Here is a 22,550-nt window from a genome sequence, read left to right as displayed (position 1 = left end):
AATATATATTGTGGTGACCCACTTCTCTACGCAGTCCAGAAAGATACCTTGTTGCAACGTTTTGGACTAATAACTATATTGTGAGGTGTTCAGAATACACTGTAAATTAGTGGAAATGCTTGTTATTGAATGTTATTGAGGTTAATAATAGGCTAGGAGTGAAAATAAGCCCAAAAACTTGATTTTTAAACTTTTTATGTTTTTTTCAAAAAAAATCCGAATCCAATACCTTAAATCCGAACCGAGACCTTTCGTCAAGTGTTTTGCGAGACAAATCCGAACCTCAAAAATAACGAAAATCCGGATCCAAAACACAAAACACGAGACCTCAAAAGTCGCCGGTGCACATCCCTAGTAAAAAGACATGAAGATCTGACAACCATAGGAAGGACGCAGGTGCATTAAATAGAACGGCTGACAGGTACTTAACCAATCAAGTGAATGTAGGGAGTTTTGAAAAGACCAGGGGCTAGATTTACTAAGCTGCAGGTTTGAAAAAGTGGGGATGTTGCCTATAGCAACCAATCAGATTCTAGCTTTCATTTATTTAGTACTTTCTACAAAATGAAAGCTAGAATCGGATTGGTTGCTATAGGCAACATCCCCACTTTTTCAAACCCGCAGCTTAGTAAATCTAGCCCCAGGTGTGCGCATCAGTCCAGAGCAGCCAGAATGAGAGGTTAGCTGGTGCGATGTGTGACACATACTGCTGTTTTATATATCATATGAAAGCCCATAAAAAAGTGTTTTAAAATGAGACCTTATCCAACTCTCTAGCTCAATCAGGTGAGCCACAAATGCAATTTAAAAAAATGTTTAAAGCAAAATTTTCATTAAAAAAGTTCAGCTTTAAAGGAATATAAATTCAAAACCAGTGTATATATTAGCCTAAGATTTGGAGGTTTTCTTTACACCCATGACAGCATTTATTATACCAAATTTCATTACAATCTGAAACGGTCAATTTGAAACCCTGTATTGATTTGATGTGGAATGACCCTATAGCCAGATGTAGGGTTGCTGGAGAATTGTGATGAATTACTAGATATGTCTGCTGTAACCACCCCTGAAACTGTTTATGCCATCCTGACAACTGCCAATAAACAGTGCTATTCACATCATGTAGTCAATCACTGTACACACACCCACACAAGTCAGTTGTATAACGAAACATAATGGTCGCCGCCTGCAGTAAGCACTCAGCGTGCGACCACACGACCAATCACAAGCTGAGCAGCGCCACAAGCCGAGCAGTGTCATCACAACTAGCGCGAATGAAGTACGCATGCATCAGACTCGACACACAAGCAGCCCGCATGCACCGTTTTAATGATCTTGTCGCTGACCTGCTACGCTCAACAGGACAATTCAAGTCCACGTGGACCAAACATCAAATGTTCAAAAGTTACTTTTAAAACTTGGCAAAGCCATTGAAAAAAGGTGCCGGAACTCAGTTCCGGTGAGTTCTATGACAAAAAGAAAGCACTGTGATGCCCTATTAATAAATTGCTACCCCGCGGATGATTGATAAATAGGCCCCTTTGTCTGGTAATCCATTTATTATGTCATTTTAGATGTTTGGATTATGGCACAGAAATCTATGGTGACTGCATTTGTGATCGAAAATGATGGGACTACAGCAGATCAGAGATGGTCTAATAAGAAATATTCATGTTACTTTAAAATGTGTAAATCCTCTTAAAAATGCAGTTTACAGGGTATTTACCTGGATGAAAAACCCTCTTTGGAGGTGATAAAACAGACTCTCTCTGCACATTTTTATTATATTAGTCACTTTTCTAGAGATAGGGATTTTGATGGTAAAAAAACCCATCAAGATTAGTCAATTGAGTGCCTAAATTTTCTTTATAGTAGTTTTGTTGGGAGGTGGATGTTTCTATGAGTTGGGCGTTCTTAATAAATCCTAACCATAGAAAAGTATTCTCTGTAAAGTACTGCGTAATATGATGGGAAACTACTACTGTTCACTCTTTTTATAAACAAATACTCCAGTATGCTACCTGTCAACTTTCCTTCTTTAGCAGCAGCCAAGCCAATCGTCAAAAATATCTCTCTTCAGGAAAATGGCTACCGCCATAGAACTATATTAACAGACATAAAACAGGATGGAGTGCATGATATTTAACCTTCTAGTGTTCACTGAGATTTGGTCGGTGTTAGTCCACCAAGACGCATGCGCACCAGGTAGCTCTCCTTCCGTGTTGCGGCACGCCCGTAGTGACGCCGCGGACAGTCAGCGGCAAGGCGGGTGTGTTGTGTTAGGGGCAGCTGGGTTTTGAGTCTAGGTGATATCGGGGGCAGAATAGAGACCCTATGGCTATGAACTACAAGGAGGAGGATGGGCATCACTCAGGTGTCGGCCCTGGTGTGGCCGCGAAGAGCAAGAAGCCGGATAACACGGCCTTTAAGCAGCAGCGGCTTCCGGCTTGGCAGCCCATCCTCACCGCCGGGACAGTCCTGCCGGCCTTCTTCGTGATCGGCATCATCTTTATCCCCATTGGGATCGGCATATTCGTCACTTCTAACAACATCCGGGAGTTTGAGGTGAGTCCTGGTTGTGTTGTGTTGTGTTGTGTTGTGTTGTGTTGTGTTGTGTGTCGGGGTACAGGCTGACACTCAGTGTGTGTGTACAGGTGATCAGAGATGGGGGTGATTGTATAGTATACAGCACCGGTTGTCGTCGTAGATCATCACCCTGTAATGTGACACATCAGAAGTTGTGGAGTGAAAATCATAAAATCTTATACAATTTGATTTGATAACACTTTAGTTGGGCATATTGTAGTGGTCTTAAGGTGGATCCTGGATTTCACTGATGTCACTCAAGTATGTTGTGACAGGACAGCAAAGGATATGTTCCTTACTAATTACAGCTTAGGAAATTCTTTAATGAATTTGGATATGTAGCGAATGCCATCAGTAGTCAGCAATTATTTCAATACACCAGTACTAAGTACTCTTTGTTTGTTATGGGAATTGTTCAGCCATTTAAAAATGCATATACAGTATGTATGTTGATTGCTGAATTGCAAATAGTTAATGGAGAATTCCAGTTTGCAATAAAATTGTATCCAAGCTCTTTCAAACAGCTTGGAGCACCCTGACCGTGCCCCCTTCTCCCAAACAGAGCCTTCCAATCCCCCTGTAAGTTGTGGGTTATCTTTTACATTATATGTACACCTTATGTTTACATTTATGGGAGACTGCAAGATAGGATTACTGAGCAGAATTGAATGCTATGTATAGAATGTAGATCTCCATTCACTATATATTCACATATTCATATGAAAAGCAATATGAATGTGATAAATAACTTTATTATCAAATATATATTTTATGTTCATGACTCCCCTGATAACCTTAGTTGTAGAGGAGGTTGGGAGCAACATAATGTGCTCCTGTAAAGATCCAAGCTTAGTTTGTTAGCAGTTTTCTAAAAAAATATAAAAAATAAAATTCTCTAAGTATTATTTGAATCCATGACAATATGATGGCATACAAAAATTAATTATCTATAGAAAGTGGTCACAAGAGGAACAAATAGTTAACCTTCCATGAGTATAAGCAAACTATACTGCAGTATTGTTCTTTTGTGGGAGAAACATTCTGCAGAACAGAGGTTTGTTGTACAAAGGATAAGCATTTATGTCTCGTGTTTCTTTTTTCATTTCCAAGTAATAGCCTCATTTAATACTGAATAAGGGTAATCCAGATGGGAGAGTGGGGGTGAGAAACCTGAATTGCTTCATAATGGCTCCAGAAAACCTGTGTTATTCATCTGACACTGTGGGGCACATTTAACAAATGACGGTATTGCACTATCGTGCACTTACCGTGAAAATAGGTGAAGGAAGTCTGCAATTGATATTTATGACAGCTCCGTTCGACTGTTCAATCTTCAAAACCACTAATTTTCGCTGCAGTTCGTTTTTTCTAACAGTCACCATTCAACAGAATGGTGACTGCTCCTGGCCGCAATCTAACAAGTCCCGAAAAAACATTTTTTTCGGGAACTTGTCATGTTAATGTACGCCAGCTGAAGCTGGCGTACATGAGGAAATCTAATGCTGTCAGCTCTGCTCCGGAGAGCAGAGCTGGACAGCGCATTTGTGGAGGGATCACATGATCCCTCCCTGTCACTCACAGCTCTCTCTCTGCAACGATAGTTGCAGAGACAGAGAGGGGATCTGTGTACTGGACATGCGCACTTGAAGAGTGAGGAGAAGACCTGAAGAGGGGGGTAAGTATGTTTTTTTTTATCACTGAAACAGCAGTTTTTCGGAACTGCTGTTTCTCTGCACGGCTGTACATAAATGTGAGAAGTAGTTCAATCCTTATCATTGCGATAAGGATTGAAAACTACTTTTCACTTTATGTGAATAATGATAAATGTGCCCCTGTGTCCTTTATTCTTCCCCTGAATCTGTATAAGGTGTTTATAGCCTTTCCTCCAAGCTTCAGTTCAGTGATTACCTTTACCAGTTATTTTGTTTCTATGAACTCATCCAGTACTACAAGAAGGTAATTTACTGGGCTAGTGAAATTAGTGGAGGCTTTTTTTTTTTTTATCTCTACAGATTAGATACATTTTGAATATGTATTGTACTATAGAATATAAGGACATTGGAAGCAGAGATCACGTTAACACCTATACAGATATCCTTGTTGCCTAGCAGACTGGGCATCTTAGCATTCCTTGGATCAGTCTCATATGTCACTATATGCATGAACTGTTCATTTGGCAGAGAAAAAGAATTAGCAAATCACATTGGCGTGCCATATCCTATTGTTCAATCATGCCGATGACGTCGCACGCATCTCATTCCTGACTATAGTCTACCTACGTTTCCTTCCTTTCAGAACATGAGACCTCCAATTAGGCTGCCTTTGTAAATGCGTAAAGATGTGAGCAAAAAGTATAAATCTATTTCTCACATAATAAGAATGAGTATTTTGTGTCTTTGACGATGGCTTTCATATGTACTGGGAGGTGTGTGTGGTAGAGGTTTGAGTCAGGCTTCAGTGCTGGACACTCGGAAGTTGTCCAGGAGACATCAGATTAGGAAGAGTTTCACAGGTTATTTGTACAGCCTTCACCATGCTGCTCTTCAGCTTTAGTCCCTTCAACCAGGAGGGTGTAAAGGTGTTTCCTGGAACACCGCAGAGATACTGAATATATACTACTTTCAATGCCAAATCCTAATAGACCTCTATTTTCATGGAGATTGTTTTTTCTCACGGGTTATATGTGTAAAATAGACTATAAAAAAAAAAACAACTTGACGAACATTTTGCAAGTCCTAAGCTAATTTACCATTATCTTTAGATAGAAATACCCTTTACAAATGTGAGGAGTAATTTTTACTCTACAGAAACATACGTATTGTGACCACAGCTAATATTGTTTGTTTAAGTTATAAAATCTGCTGAAATGGACGTGTTGTGTGAAATTTACTGATACATTTTGTGCTTTCCGGATTCTTGCCTTTTTGGGAGAGGAAGTTTCAGCAAAGGAAGGGGTTCTTTACAGTAAGGGCAGTCAAGATATGTAATTCACTGCCAGGAAAGGTTGTGATGGCAGATTCAATTGATATATTTAAGAAATGGTTAGACAAATTTTTTAGTGGAAAAGTGTATCCAGGGATACGACTGTTAATTAAAATGAAGGATAATAATGGATACAGGGGGAAAAATAGGATTGCGATATTGGGTCTGGAGAGATTTTTCCCGATTGAAACAGATTGGCGGTTGCTTCAGTTTTCAGATATAAGTGAGGGATTGCAGGAGCTTCAAAAATTGATGGACTGGTGTCGGTTTTTTTTTTTTTTTTTTCAACCTCATCAACTATGTAGTCAACAATTGACTTTATTTAACAATTCTTTGCAAGTTGTCAGTGAAGGAACACATGTATTGGTAATGCAGTTGCTGTAATGGGTGCACTGTGTGTGGAGGATGGTATAGGTCAGGGTTTCCCAAACCCAGTCCTCAGGGCTCCCCAACAGTGCAGGTTTTCTGGATCACATGTGACATAATTAGGACCACCTGTGGATCTGTTACAATGTGTCAGTCAGTAATGAATACACCTGTGCTCCAGCAAGGAGATATGGAAAACCTGCACTGTTGGGGAGCCCTGAGGACTGGGTTTGGGAAACCCTGGTATAGGTGATATAAGTAAAAGTGAGCTATGGCAGTTATACTGTGTGGAAGTAGGCTGTGGTATTGTGTGCTGTGTGCAAATCTTTCCCTCCTCTTGACCGCTTCCTTCTTGTTTTTCTACATATATAAACACATGAGACCAACAGTTCAAAAGGATAAGAAGATTTTATTTTAGATCAGGAAATATTTGTTTAGGTAGAGATTTGGCAATAATAACATTTGAAACTTGTAGGCCTAAAGTAAACAAGGTAAGGAAATAAAATAAGTTTCTTAAAGGGAAACTAAACCAAAGTAGTCTGGATGCTTTTCATAGCAGGGATAGCAAAAACACACCTCAAAATAGGGATCACTTTTCCAATACACACAAATGCAGGTTAGCAGTGAATACAAGGACATGGTGGCTGCTGTGCTAATAATAAAGGACTTTGAATCTTGTGTGAATTCTGTGAAGGAAAGTGTTGCAGAGATCCTGTAACAGTTTTATCTGCTTCAAGTAGACTGAGCGCTGTTAAGCTGCGAAAATGTAATTCTAACTAATACCAGAACGGTGCTGTAGTCTTTATCAATAACAGCAAAGATATAAAATGATGCTAAGGCTAATTAAAATGCATTTTAAAAAAAGCTTACGATGCATTAGGAAATTAGAAATTTTGGTATGTGCTTCATTAAAGTTATTAGATGGGGACAGTAGCTTGTGCTTAGCATGCAAGGCTATGGCCAATTAAACACTTCAGGGAATGGAAACTTTTTTTAAAAAAATATATATATATATACTTAGCTTTGTGAATGTTTAATATTGAATCAACTGATATTTTCTAGCTTTATGCCCCCCCCCCCCCCTAATCATGTAAATTTTAGATCTCCATACTCCCAAATATTTATTCTATCTTTTCCACATGATTCTCTACAGTTCGTATTGTTTACTTGCTTTTTTTGCTGCTGCAGAAGATTCATTCAGTGCCCTCTTACTGTACTGTGTGAATGTAAATTAAGTTATTTTTGTTAAGAGATTAATTGAGACTTTGCAAAAATGTACTATTAATAAATATTGAATTATTTGTTAGGACTTGTCCAGACAAGCATTTTAGAAGTTAGTGGTGCTGCAGTCCAAATCCTGTCTTGATAACTTGTAGCATTCATGTCCATGCCACGTAGTTCATTGGTACATCACATGATCTCTTGCATGTGATATTTTGCTCACAAACGGACCAGAGTGAACACTAGTAAGACGTAACACGTTGGGGACGGAGGGGATTCAATTAGCCGCAAAGTGTTTCGTGACCAATCCGGAGACACTTCACGGCAGAGAGTTTGACAGAAATCTCCACTCATATTTTCTTGCACCCTACAGAGGTGTGAGGGAAAAATGAGTGGATATTTCTACCATAGTATAAAATGCACAACCGCGATGTTCTGAGGAACATTGCGGCTCATTAAATTCTCCCCGTTATGTTGTGCAAAAAATAGTGTGCTTACACTTAAAATTCAGTTGAGTAGTCTACAAAATAGAAAGGTATCCCATGTGAAAGTGATTGACTTGCAGAAGAAAAGTGCCATTTGGGTCAGGAGAATCAGGAGTGGCATTTCTGAGCAATTTTACATAACTTTGACCCCGTATATCTTAAAAACTGAGGCCTAGAGAAGATACATTTTACATGGGTTAGTAGATATGTGGTAGTATCAAATGTACCAAGTTTCATGAAAATCTGAGTTGGTGGGTGTCATGACTGGGTGAACTGATATGGATTGACCCATTTAGTCTTTTCATATGAACTGAAGCCTCATAGTTTTACATATAACCTGTTGCGCTACTCCGTTAAAATAGCATAATGGTGAGATAATGGTGGACTCCATGTCAGCTGGCTTCCTTGTTCGTTTTTTACCCTTTAGATTCTAAGCTCACAAGCAGGGTTTTTTTTATATTTATTTTAATGTACAGAAGTGTGTAAAATGTACTTTTATGTGTGCGTATGTATTTATACACATAAATATTCGTTGCATAAACAATCAAGTATTCCGCTAACTATGTATTTTTTTTTCCAGATTGACTACACGGGGATAGAATCAAGTAGTGCTTGCTACAAGTGCTCTAATGTTTCATGGAATGAATCTTGTAACTGTATTATTAATTTCACTTTGGAAAGTGCATTTGAGGTAATATATTCTTCTTTATTTTTTTTTTACAATATGCTATTTTAGGTTTGCCTTGTAAAATTGTGGATCTTGATTTTCATGCACAATAAGTTCTTAAACTGATAGACGACTTGTTAAACATACCTTAAAATCAGCTTTTTCTGTACTTACAAAATTTTCTGCTGGCAGTGATATGATAGCGGTAACAAAGTTAAAGGTGTCATAGCAAGAATGCACTAAGCCCTATTTAACCTTCTTTATTGACAGATACACATTTTATTCTTGGCCAGTTTGTTGCTCTTTGCAATGTGTGTTTTTCCATGAATAAAATGTATGTATTTTTTTTTTTTTTTGTTACCCTAGTTCAAGCTAACTTTGTATTTGGGGGTATAGAAGATAATTTATTTTAATAGCATTTTAGAACAAATAGATTTTGGAATTTGAGAATTGTATAAAAGAAATGGACAAAATTGGTTAATAAGCAAAAGCAACAAAACACCTCTGTCACCTTTCCGCTGCAGTTAGAACATCCCAACAACATTTAATAGTTTAGTTCTCCTAAATTTAGGATGCCAAATACAACTAATCTGTTTATTCTCAAGCTACCTGTTTTATTTCCGGGCTTTTTCAAAAGTCTTTGGACCATAAGGGCTAATTTCATACTTTGGGCCTATAAAGGTGTCTAGGAACTAGTTGACTGTTATAAGTAGTTATTCTCCATTCAACCAGTGCATCATGGAAATGTAAAGCGATATATAAGGCACAAGGAGGATTTTTTTGTTACCTGTTGTGCTAAGATGTTTCTTAAAGATAACAGATTTCATAGAGATTATACTAAAAAACCTAATTTTGTTCTACCTATCTGTTGATTTATTGTAGAGCACTGTGTTTATGTATTACGGGCTATCCAACTTTTATCAGAACCATCGTCGATATGTAAAGTCTAGAGATGACAGCCAACTGAATGGAGACAAAAACTCACTTACAGTAAGTCTTGTTTTGTTTGACAAAAATGTTCCTAATCTGAAGTTTAAAATAACAAAATAATCTATTTGCTTAATTTGAGCATAAAGAATCCGCTTTTATTGTGCCATGATTTTAGCAAAGTTGGATTTTTGTGTCTAGCACAGTGGTTCTCAAACTGTGCGCCCGGGGCTCCCTGGGGTGTCACTGCTATCTCACAGGGGTGCTGTGGCCAGGGCTGGTGATAAGCAAGGCAGGGGACTATTTGGTTATTATTTTGGTTTGAGGGTGCCTTAAAAAAATTATGCAGACCTTAAGGGTGCCTTAAACTGAGAGAGTTTGGGTTCTACTGGTCTAGCAGATTATCTATTTTATAAATAGAAATTGCAATGTTCCCTGCAATGCTATTTTCTGCCACTGGATGTCAGATGAGTGAAAAGTCTATACTGTATATATTACGGTACTTTGTGAACCAAATTACTACAGGTACATTTCTGAATTAGCAGCATCTGTGGCCTAAGCAGAGGTGTAATGGTTAGTTATTGGCGGAAGAAAACCACATGACTGAATATGCCCCTTGCAGTTCTCCACTATTCAATTAGCTTTGTGTTCTGTGATTACGCGCCCGCTGCACTTTAGTCAAAGTAATAAGGTACTGCAAAATATCACGGATTTCCCTTTGCAGCCCTATGCAATCCTTATTACTGTTGCCAGCGCATAATCACGGACAGCCAAGCTAATTGAATATGCCCCAAGTGTTTAACAGACACTTCCATTCAGACCACAAAAAATGTACTCTGTAGTAAAAAAATAATTAACGAATCAGAATGCTCCCTCCACCTAATCCTCATATCAGTGTTGAACTACCTGGGCTGCTTTCCTTTAGAACGGAGAGACAATAAATGTGGGGTCCTAATGCTATAGTGAATCCAGCCCAGGCTGCTCAACATAGATCTGATACCATTATCCCAAGGTTGGCTGCACAAAATAGCCTGCTCCCCATTCTGAAAACCTCTGGGGCTTATCCATACTCCACCCTCTGGGCTGTGGGATCCGGGTTAGTTAACAACATAGGGACCTACCTACCTGCAGCTTAGACAGGAAAGAAACACTTCTAAGAGCTAAACATCTGGTAACACTTTTCCTTCCTGTCTAATCTTTGGATGACTGGGGAATTAACTCCATTAGGCTGTGTACACACTACAGTGTTTTCAGCCAAAGAGTGGGCCAATCAGACGATCAACAACTGTTTGGCCCAATTTCGCTTTCGTGTGTACGCTGCATCGATGAACGATTTTCGTTCCAAAGCACATCGTATTGTTTCATTTGATTTTTAAACACGACTAAAAATGTCGTTCAGCCATGGAACGATGTTCCATTTCTGCAGTGTGTATGCGCTTACGACCAGGATCTCCATTGAGTTTAGAGTTTCACAGTTTTTTCAGCCGATGGTTATGACAGATGAAGAGCACAGATCTGAAGGTAAGCAGTGTAAAGTGTGCACCCATGAATCGGCATACTGATTGGGACCTATATATTTTTTTTTTTAAATGACAGTATCTTGGTCTGAGCTAAGATAGGAGTCAGTCACGTGCAGTTCTCTGCTATTCAGCCATGTGTGGGTTTTTTATTTTCTTTGGGACTGACCATTACCTCTGTTCAGACAACAGATGCTGCCATTTTAAGAAGCTAAAATTGTGGATTTAATTTTTTTTTGGCCATCTGTTAATCAGTGTAAACTCGATGACCCCAGGATTTAAAAGCAAACAATGCTGTTAACAGTGATTTTGCAAGTAAGTAATGGTAAAAGTTTGCTGTTTATCATTATTATTATACCTGGAAAAATCATACTGCATGGCCTATGCAGCGGCAGCAGAATTGCCCAGTGTTAAAACACAATTTAATGCGTGTTAGATCTGTATATAGTGTAGGCATTGATGATATGACCACAAAACCATTATATAGAGTACCCCATCGTCAGTGGGCTGGTTTTTCTTTAGGATGTTAAATAATTAAACAGGTTCTTAAAATGTTACAGTAATTTTGTGATCAATAAGCAGCCCAGCTTTTGTTTGTTGTAAATATATAATATATACACTGTATACAGTATATACTTAACTGACCTTGATGCTTTTTTTATTTTGATCTACACAGTATAAACCAAACTGATCTATAACTTCCACATTTAGGTTGTATTTCATGTACACAGTATGAGGTCTAATTCGTTGCTAGATAATCCGTGTTTTAGCACTGTGTGAATTTTCAAATTTAGGCCCAAAACTATATGACAATTTGGTAAATTTTGTAAATGAATTGCATGGTTAACTCTATACACTGCAGTGCAAATGAAATTGGATCATTAACATTTCATGCAGCTTAACTGTGTTATGTTTTTAAATTATCACTGCATGTGGCTGAAAATATTCCATTGAAATGTTTACACTCTGTTGAATACATGTATTATACACCCTTAGAATCCCAGCAAGGAATGTGATCCCTATCGCACCAATAACAACAAACCCATTGCGCCTTGTGGTGCCATTGCTAACAGTATGTTTAATGGTAAGTTGTTTAATCATTTTTTGATTCTAGAAAATGTTTGATAATTAGGAAAAACACATGAACTGAAAAAAACAATTGTACTTTTGTGGTGCATAGAGTTTAGTGATAACGTGTGTGTGTTATACTGTGCATATGTGTATAATAATTAGAGATGGGCGGGTCCGGTTCTCCGAGAACCGAACCCACCCGAACTTTGGGTATCCGAGTACCGAGCTGAGCAGCTCGGTACTCTCCCGCCAATTCCGAATCCAAATCGAGGCCGAACGTCATTGTGACGTCGTCGGATCTCGGGACTCGGTTCTCGCGATACTTCAACTTTATAAATACACGCCTCCACAGCAATCCATCGCCATTTGACAGAGGGAGAGAGCAGGGTGTAGTCATAGGCTAATTAGAGCAGGGACAGAGAAAGAATACAATATTGTTCTTGCAATTGCTCTAACCAAAATCGCTAGTGCAGAGAGGAGGATAGAGGTTTATTATTTTTTCTTCATATTTGGCACTCCCCAGCGCTTTTGGGTTGTCCCCCATAATTGTGCATTAATATTTCTGGCTGTCAAAAGTCATATCTGTCAGCAGTATCTACTCAATAAATGTTAGCACTCCTCAGTGTTTTTGGGGTGTCCTCTCTAATTGTGCATTAATATTTCTGGCTGTCAAAAGTCATATCTGTCAGCAGTATCTACTCAATAATTTTAAGCACTCCTCAGTGTTTTTGGGGTGTCCTCTCTAATTGTGCATTAATATTTCTGGCTGTCAAAAGTCATATCTGTCAGCAGTATCTACTCAATAAATTTTAGCACTCCTCTGTGTTTTTGGGGTGTCCTCCCTAATTGTGCATTAATATTTCTGGCTGTCAAAAGTCATATCTGTCAGCAGTATCTACTCAATAATTTTAAGCACTCCTCAGTGTTTTTGGGGTGTCCTCTCTAATTGTGCATTAATATTTCTGGCTGTCAAAAGTCATATCTGTCAGCAGTATCTACTCAATAAATTTTAGCACTCCTCTGTGTTTTTGGGGTGTCCTCCCTAATTGTGCATTAATATTTCTGGCTGTCAAAAGTCATATCTGTCAGCAGTATCTACTCAATAATTTTAAGCACTCCTCAGTGTTTTTGGGGTGTCCTCTCTAATTGTGCATTAATATTTCTGGCTGTCAAAAGTCATATCTGTCAGCAGTATCTACTCAATAAATTTTAGCACTCCTCTGTGTTTTTGGGGTGTCCTCCCTAATTGTGCATTAATATTTCTGGCTGTCAAAAGTCATATCTGTCAGCAGTATCTACTCAATAATTTTAAGCACTCCTCAGTGTTTTTGGGGTGTCCTCTCTAATTGTGCATTAATATTTCTGGCTGTCAAAAGTCATATCTGTCAGCAGTATCTACTCAATAATTTTAAGCACTCCTCAGTGTTTTTGGGGTGTCCTCTCTAATTGTGCATTAATATTTCTGGCTGTCAAAAGTCATATCTGTCAGCAGTATCTACTCAATAATTTTAAGCACTCCTCAGTGTTTTTGGGGTGTCCTCTCTAATTGTGCATTAATATTTCTGGCTGTCAAAAGTCATATCTGTCAGCAGTATCTACTCAATAAATTTTAGCACTCCTCTGTGTTTTTGGGGTGTCCTCCCTAATTGTGCATTAATATTTCTGGCTGTCAAAAGTCATATCTGTCAGCAGTATCTACTCAATAATTTTAAGCACTCCTCAGTGTTTTTGGGGTGTCCTCTCTAATTGTGCATTAATATTTCTGGCTGTCAAAAGTCATATCTGTCAGCAGTATCTACGCAATGGATTCAAAGCAGTCCACATATGATCTAAATGAGCAACCAGGTTCTGTCACCAGTCCTGATGTTAGTGTTCCCAGTACGTCATCTGGCCAAGGCGATGTCAAACAACAGAGTGTTTTCAAATTAGTGCAAAAAACAAAAACCAAAAAAAAATTTACTGTATTGAAGCGAAAACGAAGTGTAACTGAGCAAAAGTTAAGTGACGATAAAAAAAAAATTGCAAGCATGCCATTCTACACACGCAGTGGCAAAGAGAGAATGAGGCCTTCACCTTTGGCTATTAGTGGCAGATCCCAAAAAGTTACCCAGCCTACAATTGGTGCACAACTACTGTTACGCGTCAAAGCTGAGCTGCAAGATACCAGTGAGGCATTACAGGAGAATATTTGCTCTGATTCACAAATGACAACAATCCCTGTGGAGAGTCCATCCAACAGTGGGATGTCTAATCGTGAGCATTCTGCTGATGTGTGCCTTAATAGCCCGAGTGTAGCCGGTGATACAGAAATTGAGGATGCCACTTTGGAATTAGAAGAGGATGAGGGGGAGATTTGTGTAGGCGACGAGGGCGCTAATGATGATGTTGATGATTATGATGCAGACAGATACCAAATTGCCTTTCTCAATTTCTATTTATATTCTAGATTATATAACGGCTGAATAGTTTTCTATTTTACTCCTAGTGGAGAGAGGATCTGATGCAGACAGATACCAAACTGCCTTTGTCCATTTCAATTTATATTGTACAGTATATAACGGCTGAATTTGTTAGTATTTTATACAAGTGGAGGGGGGCCTAGAGAGGTGGAAACCAAACTGGCTTTCTCCATGTCAATTAATATTGTACAGTCTATAACGGCTGGATTTTTTGGTATTTTATACAAGTGGAGGGGGGCCTAGAGAGACAGAAACCAAACTGTCTTTCTCCATGTCAATTAATATTGTACAGTCTATAATGGCTGAATTTTTTAGTATTTTATACAAGTGGAGGGGGGCCTAGAGAGACAGAAACCAAACTGGCTTTCTCCATGTCAATTAATATTGTGCAGTCTATAATGGCTGAATTTTTTGGTATTTTATACAAGTGGAGGGGGGCCTTGAGAGACAGAAACCAAACTGGCTTTTTCCATTTCTTTACATATTTAACTATAAGTGTAGGGTGTAATATACATTCAAAGACGATGGCTGCATTGCCAATATGCATAGATGGAGAGGAAGACAATCTGTTTTGTGTGTAGAATAGGCCTACCAACGAAGAATTAAACTGTTTTTTTGGATGATTTATTACCTCAACAATTAGATTACTTGTCTCTAAAACAGTTGGAGCACTAAATTGGGTTAATTTAGGCCCAAAAACATGGATTTTCCAAAAAAATAGCAAAACAAAACCAAAACCAAAACCAAAACACGCAATGGCAGTTTTGCAAAACCAAAACCAAAACCAAAACACGACGTTAATCCAGATCCAAAACCGAATCCAAAACCAAAACACGGGGGTCAGTGACCATCTCTAATAATAATTAATCACAAGATCAGGACACAGATGTAGTCTCCTGGGTTACACAAGGCACTTTAAATATAAAAGTGCCCTGTATACATAAAATGTCACAGCAGTCCAATGTTACGGTAGAAGTATGGAAGGACCTAATATCTAACTTGCATACAAACAGATTTGTTCACTTACGAATAAATAGCAGTTTTTCACCCTATGGAGGATTTCAGCCTCTTTCCACAGGTAATATGAGAGAGTGACTGCGCAAACAAACGGCTTTTAAACTACATCTTGCCGGTGCAACTATTTAAGTAGTCTGCTGTCTGGCAGTTCAGAGACCTGACATGGATCTAACGAATGGAGGCCCGTCCTCCTGTTCTTTCCATTCACTCCAGGAAACTCTGGATCCAGCTCTTAAGCCCAGTCAGAAACCTGGGACTTGCATACAGTCCATCAATGACTTTTAACAAACTGAGAGATTAAAATCAGATTTAATTAGTAGGTAGTGTTGTTTTTACCTCACCATTAACTTTTTTTTTTTATGGTTTATTTCCAAATAAAGGGTAAATGTAGAGTAGCCCATAGCAACCGATCAGTGATTAGCATTGATCTAGTGGAACTTGGGACAATAGAAGCGAATATGTGGTTGCAATGGGTATCTGCTCATACACACTTTTGCTGTTTGCTAGTAAGTAACCCATATGATGATTAACTTAATTGTACACAAGGTGTTATTTTTTATGTATCTTTATTATATAAGGTAAAAAGGGTTTGAAGCAAAAAGCTGCATTATAACTTGATATCCTTTTTATTCAAGACACACTTCGCTTATATCAAGTCAAAGATGGAGCGGAAGAATTAATTTCCTTAACAAAAAAAGGCATTGCTTGGTGGACAGATAAAAATGTGAAGTTCAGAAATCCAACTAATAGCAATGCAACTAACCTTGCGGAAGTTTTTAAAGGTAACTTCTAACAATAATTGGTGAAATGATATGATGAGCTGGATTATTTTTATTTATTGAGGGTCTGTGGGAGCTTCTGTGACTTTATGTTGTTACTCATTTACAAGTCATATTGAAAACTCTATCTTTTTTTTTGGCACGTTGCGCATGGTTATGAACCGTTGCGAGAGGCTGACCACCCAGGGGTCCGCACTGAGGACCTGCATTTGCGGTTGGCTAATTGCTCGGCTCAATATGTAGTCCCCAACGGAAGTCTGTATAGTTTAGCGATTTAGGTTAATAAATCAAAGGAGGATAATCAAGGGGAGAATAGGTGATCACGATTTGTTGAAGCTGCTGATTGGACTACACCCAAGTTCGGAGCTCGGTGAAAGTTAGTTCTCCAACATAGGGAAAGGGCTCTTTGTGCTCCTAGGCATCCCCTGAATCTGAGTTTGTGGGTAATTCCCCAATTATTAAGGATGGAACATCCCAGATGCGTCTGTATAAACAATTCAAAACTGTAGGAGCTGTTTAGTGATGCAACTGCTCAAGATGGCCTCCAAGTCCCCCCCCCCCCCCCCCCTCACCCACGTTTTTCCAAAGCCTTCCATGTGAAATTGTTTACAATCTTTATAGTGATGTCTTTGCTCAATGGAGCAAATATACATATTTATGAATGTGGTTTGCCCATATGTGTGATCTTGCCTTTGTTCCTGTTTATTTGTCTTTAGGTCCCATAATCTGCCCACATATTTCACAAAGCACAAATGAGTAATTAACTTTTGCCTTATGTAATATCAAATCTCCCTTATACGGTTTCATGAATGCCCTATATATGGGAAAATAATTTTATAAATATTGGGTATAAATGGTTCTGTTGATCCTGGTGTTCACATGATGGGATTCAGTATTTTACTTAGCTGGATCTGTTTTTAGCAGTATTCATTCACTTAGTGTAATGGCTTCATGCTAGCGATGGTCTTTGCTTTTACTTTTCTCTGTTTCTTAGACACCACACAGCCAATTAATTGGAAGTATCCAGTATTTGAATTGGACAAGGACCCAGAAAACAATGGATTCATCAATGAAGATTTTATTGTATGGATGCGTACTGCAGCACTGCCTACATTCAGGAAGCTTTACGGTCTGATAGAAAAGAATGATGGTTCATATGCAGCCTTAGCACCTGGCAATTACTCTCTTCATGTAGAGTACAGTATCCTTTTATAAAATAACAGCTAAAGTCTATGTTTATTGCCTAATGGAGGGGGGAAAACAGGATTCATTTTAGAACACTTTTTTTTTATGTGGTGGGTTTCCTATAGTACCTCCTAATGCCATTAATTTCACATTTCCATTCTACTGCCTCACTCCACGCTCACTGGAAGGGGGGTGGGTGGTATCTGTTGCATAATAATTAAAACAAAACCTTCCTCCAAAGATGAAGTTATATGTATTCTTGGTGAGCATCTAATGACTGATACAGATTTTTAAAAACTAAAAATCTTCTCCCCTTTGTTTGTTCCCTATATATTATTAATCCTGACATGAGTGGAACATTTAAATATGACCATTCCATGGTGTTGGATGTTATTGGACTCCTTGCAGTTATTCAATACATACTTGTAAGTTTTCTGTAGTGGAGCATTCATGTGACCTCAATAATACTCGGAACAGCCGCCCCTCCCCTTCATAGCAATGACCATTCAAGAAGCATTTGGTTGCACTTATCACAGAGTATACAGAAAATCGCATATTTGGGCGCTTAGTACTAACGGAGACTAAAATGGTTACAGTGAAAATGTATGTATAAATGTTGCTTGTATTAAGTGCATAAATACAATTAGTTTACAAAGGACTAATTTCCTCTTCCCTGGACATTGATATGAAAGGGGGGGGGGGGGTGGAGCTGTGAAGAGTGATGCTACAGTCCTATGATTGCTCTGCTACACCACAGAAATGTCACTGAAAGAGGAGGCGTAGAAGTCAGTACGTCCTAGTAACGTTCCATTATTTGTCATTTTTTATTTCCTTTTTACCCATTTGATTGTAGACACTCCAGCACACTGCAATATTTTTAGTCTAAGGATATGAGTTGTTTTTACCAGAAACGTTTCACTTGCTTAATCAAACATAGGCACTTTATATACGTCTCTTAACATTAATAAAAAAAAACAATCTTAAAATATTACAAATGAACATTCAGACCAGATATGCAGCAGTGTAGTATTTTGTTTTTGTGCCTGGATCCAGTCTACAGGTCCCATTACTGTTTTACAAACACAGTAGTTTTATGTCTGAGATTCTGTATGGAAAATTGTCAGCTCTCTGCTCCACAAGCTTACTGTATGCTTCAGTATGTATCCTTTTTGTTTAATACACATTGGAAATATGGTAAATAGTTCTACAACTGCTCTGCACAGAATGATCTATATGGTGAGCTAAATTCAGAGGATTTAGTTACCTAGTATAATAAGTAGGGTTTACTTTATTCTCCTGTAAAAGTGAGATACGTGGCAAAATTTGTGCATGGATAACTTATTTCTTTTCAGCGTTGGTGAGAGCTATCCTGGAGAATCACCCATAGGGGGGTATTCAATTGTTTCTTTTAACGCGCTAAAACAAAAAAACGAGCGCTCTAAAAATATTACCGTTAATACGGTAATTACTTGCTAAATTTCATCTCGCAGCTCCCTGAGCAGCGAGCTGAAATTCAGCCCGCTGGCAGCGAGTAAGTACCGTATTAACTGTTTACGCGCGCAAAATTACCGTATAATATGAAGTTTTTTTGGAGCGCTCGTTTTTTTGTTTTAGTGCGTTAAAAGAAACAATTGAATACCCCCCTTAGTGTCTGATGAAGCAGTGTTGAAATTATCCTGGTAGAGTACTTGGATGATTTACAATAACTTTAAACAAAGCATCTGATTTAGCTCATTAAGTTGCTGTAGTCTTATACAGGACTACTTGAGCGTTAAGTCTTCAAAGTCTAATGTTTTACTATAATGTCCCTAGGCCCAAAATATATTCATTGACATGATTTAATGTCTGCTCCACATTTTGTACGATTATGTTTACACAAAAATACCATATAGTTCCCCACACAAGGTAGGTTAACACTGCAATTTGGTACATCCAAAACATTGTATATTTTGGATGACTGACCAGGAAATTATATTATGATCAGAAAAGGTTAATGATACAGATTTAAACATGTCGCCATTTAGCTGATCACTGAGTGATAGACCTGTAGTAATCCTAATTTTTTTTTTTTTTTTTTTTAATTCTTTTCAAAAAAAAATTCTGCTGCTTCCCCTGGCCTTCATTACTTTTTTTTTTTCCCCTAAAAATATTATCCTTGTTCATTTTTATTCTTCGGTAGCTCCCTGTTCCCCAAGAAAAGCTGTTGTGTGAAAGTCTATAGGAGGCAATACAGCAGTGTTTCTCCACTTGAATCCTCCAGTAACCATAACTTATTTTCAGATATTAAGGCTGTGTACCCAATGAAGCTTTGTTTTTTATTTGTGTTTGGGAGGTAATTGAAACACAATTAATGGTGCAAGAGTGATTTGAAATACAGCAATGCACCCAAGCGCAAGTAAAAAACACGAGTGCGTGTGCTGACAACACTGTAGGATATACAAGCTGTGGACTTTTCTCTGGGCAGTTTCTCTACCCATAGAAGTCCAAGGGTTCCATCATTTTTCTGGTCACACTTTTTTATATATTTTTTTTTTTTTCTATCCTTTTTCACTTTGGTTTTCCTATACATTTCTCAGATTACCCTGTTCTCAGCTTTGATGGAAGAAAGAGGATGATCCTAAGCACCATCTCCTGGATGGGGGGAAAGAATCCATTTTTAGGAATTGCATACATCACTGTGGGCTCCATATGTTTTTTCTTGGGTGTTGTGCTGCTTATTATACATCATAAATATGGAAATCGGAACAACAGTGCTGATATTCCGAACTAAGGGTTTGCATCATGTCTTGCATGTGTATCTAAGAAAACCTGCACTGCTTGTGTGCTAGCTTCCTGCTATAGTATACGTCATCGGCGCATATTAAGGCCATTTTATTTATTGTTCCCAGGAATAATTCCAGAGTGTTATAGTACAAATGGTAGTCAGAATTAAATGGAAGCTCAGTTTCTGATGGTCACTTTATCCCAGTGCTGTAGCACAGTTGCAAGTGGATGTAAAGTTTTAAAAAAAATTGTTTTTCAAATGTTTTTGTTAATCTATTTTAATATATTATTTCTTTTTTCTTCCTACATGGAAGACTTCTTCAGAGATATCAAATAAAATTGATGTACAGCCGAGTATTAACAAGTCTTTTGTTCTGGCATTATACACATGTCTATGAGAAATCTACCAACTCCACATTTATGCTGCGTAACTCTTTTAAAACTGAAAATAACTTGCATAGTTTAACTGAACTGAAATGTAAGTGAGCTGTCACATACACTGTAAAAAGTATTTCCTCCCTCTTACACACCTGAGTTAATCATGAAAGAGATGTTTCTTATTTAAAATTCTTTTAGGTTGTCTATTTTTTCCTGTACACAACAGTATTTTAAGAAAGCTGTTACACAACACATCTGTTCCATTGTTATCTGTCAGTACATGGTGCATAATCGCAGTGTGCTTCACCATCTGTATCGCAAAATCATCCTCTTTTCTCTTTATAACTATAACATCTATTTACATCTTTTGGCTTTGACAGCTGTTTAAGGGGCCATGGATTTATGTATTATTGTCTCTTAATGATACTACTTGCGTCCTCTTTTTTTTTATTTTAGATTTACTGCGTCACTGATTTAAGAGGGTTTGGCTAACCAGAAGGACTTCACTATTACAGAACTAGCTTTACATGAATTTGCAAAGTGGCTGTATTTTAGAAAGCATGCAAAGCATCTAACATATTACTAGCTGTATTGTGGCAATGTGCTTAATACAGTTTTATTCGCAAAATATCCCCAAATAAGCTGTAATAAGTTGTCTTTTGTCCTCCCAGTTTTAATTTGATTTATTTTTGTTGCTGCTCTACAATCTTGCAATTTGCTGGGGGAGGAGGAGGTGGACTGTAATCTTTGCTTCACCAAGAACAGTTTAGTAATTTTCTGCAGAGTGGCATTAACAAAGTAGCAGTTTGTTCATGAGTGGAGTCATGCAATGAAGGAAAAAAATGTTTTCGTTTGCTTGAAACATGTGCTTTTGCTACATTTTTACTTTATTTGTATATTATGTGTACATGGTGAAGGTTCTAATAGTTTGATAAACGATGTAAATATTCATGCTGATTATTGCTGTGTTTAAGTTATTTGAACATTCCTTTAATGCCACTGTGTTGCTTTTTAATGTTACCTGCCAATAGGAAAATTAATTGTACCAAAAATAAACATAATGGTTTTTATGTCTCAGCTTTGAAATTGTACAATCATTATTATATGTACTTTTTAAGACGTGTTTCACTTAACATCATTAATTTCTGTTACATTATTGCAGGCCTTGGATCTTATGTTGGTTACAACTAGTTTGTTGGATATTATTATTCCCCATGGAACAAGCCACAAGTAGCTCTTGTAGTTTGTTACATTTACCTTGTAACCATTTCCAATGTATGTTATGTCTGAACTTGAATCTGCAACAAAATTACCTGTCAAATGCAGGAGCAACTGTAAGGGGGGTATACAATTGTCCGCGGGTTCGAGCACGGAAAAACTAATACCGTTAATACGATAATCTCTCTCGCTGGATTCAGCTCGCAGCTCCCTGAGCTGCGAGCTGAAATCCAGCGAGAAAATTACCGTATTAACGGGTTTTCCGCGCAGGATTACCGTATTAATGGGTTTTCTGCGCAGGATTACCGTAATAACGGTAATCCTGCGCAGACCGCAGGATTTCCGGCAATCCCGCGCACAATTGAATATGCCCCTAAAAGTTTTTTTTTGTTTTTTTTTTCCATAACCCATCCTCTATTGTGGCAAAATTGCATCTACCCATTGCATTCAGATACAGAGCGTGTGCTTTAAGATAGTCTATTTTAGTGTTATCGTATTTATTTCAGAAAAAATCTAAATATTCTTTAGGATTCACTGTATATTGCAAGAAATGTTAGCAAATCAATCACAAAGAGGTCATCTAACCACCGATGGATCTCTGCCAAATTGGACAATGATTTTGGACTCTGTGGTTTGTTATGGACGACCAGCTTTACAGATAAGCAAACAAGAGGTAGATTCCAGAGAGACATGGCTTTAGTCAGAAAAACAGATAATTACATTTTATGCAAGCAGATATCATGCACCTAAAGGTTTGGGTTGATATGATCATCTAATGCAGAGAGGAGTTTACAAATCTTCAGAGAAATCTGTTCAAACTACCAGAAATACCTTAAATGTCTCCCACTGAAATGATACATGTTTAGCTACCATTGTGAAAAATACTATACTTATGTTTTTCTTGCAACATGTATATGTGTTTACTCTTG

The 22,550-nt window shown here is 37.9% G+C and overlaps 1 protein-coding gene across 1 annotated transcript; it reads left to right on the top strand.

Annotated features, from left to right (window-relative positions):
• The first annotated feature begins 2,173 nt into the window (after nt 1-2,173).
• On the top strand, nt 2,174-21,491 carry TMEM30A (transmembrane protein 30A). Its single transcript, XM_075202645.1, has 7 exons — nt 2,174-2,565; nt 8,221-8,331; nt 9,190-9,297; nt 11,748-11,835; nt 15,934-16,080; nt 17,072-17,278; nt 19,839-21,491. The coding sequence occupies exons 1-7, from the start codon at nt 2,335-2,337 to the stop codon at nt 20,030-20,032; spliced, it is 1,086 nt and encodes a 361-aa protein (XP_075058746.1). The 5' UTR covers nt 2,174-2,334; the 3' UTR covers nt 20,033-21,491.
• The last annotated feature ends 1,059 nt before the right edge of the window (nt 21,492-22,550 follow it).

Source organism: Mixophyes fleayi, chromosome 3, assembly GCF_038048845.1.
Source record: "Mixophyes fleayi isolate aMixFle1 chromosome 3, aMixFle1.hap1, whole genome shotgun sequence".
Taxonomy (NCBI): Eukaryota; Metazoa; Chordata; class Amphibia; order Anura; family Limnodynastidae; genus Mixophyes; species Mixophyes fleayi.
This window is presented reverse-complemented; position numbering and strand designations above follow the sequence as displayed.

Coding starts and splice junctions, on each gene's coding strand:
- TMEM30A (XM_075202645.1), top strand. CDS start 2,335: ATGGCTATGAACTACAAGGAGGAGGATGGGCATCACTCAGGTGTCGGC. Junction 9,298..11,747: donor GAGACAAAAACTCACTTACA/GTAAGTCTTGTT, acceptor ATACACCCTTAG/AATCCCAGCAAGGAATGTGA. Junction 17,279..19,838: donor CTCTCTTCATGTAGAGTACA/GTATCCTTTTAT, acceptor TACATTTCTCAG/ATTACCCTGTTCTCAGCTTT.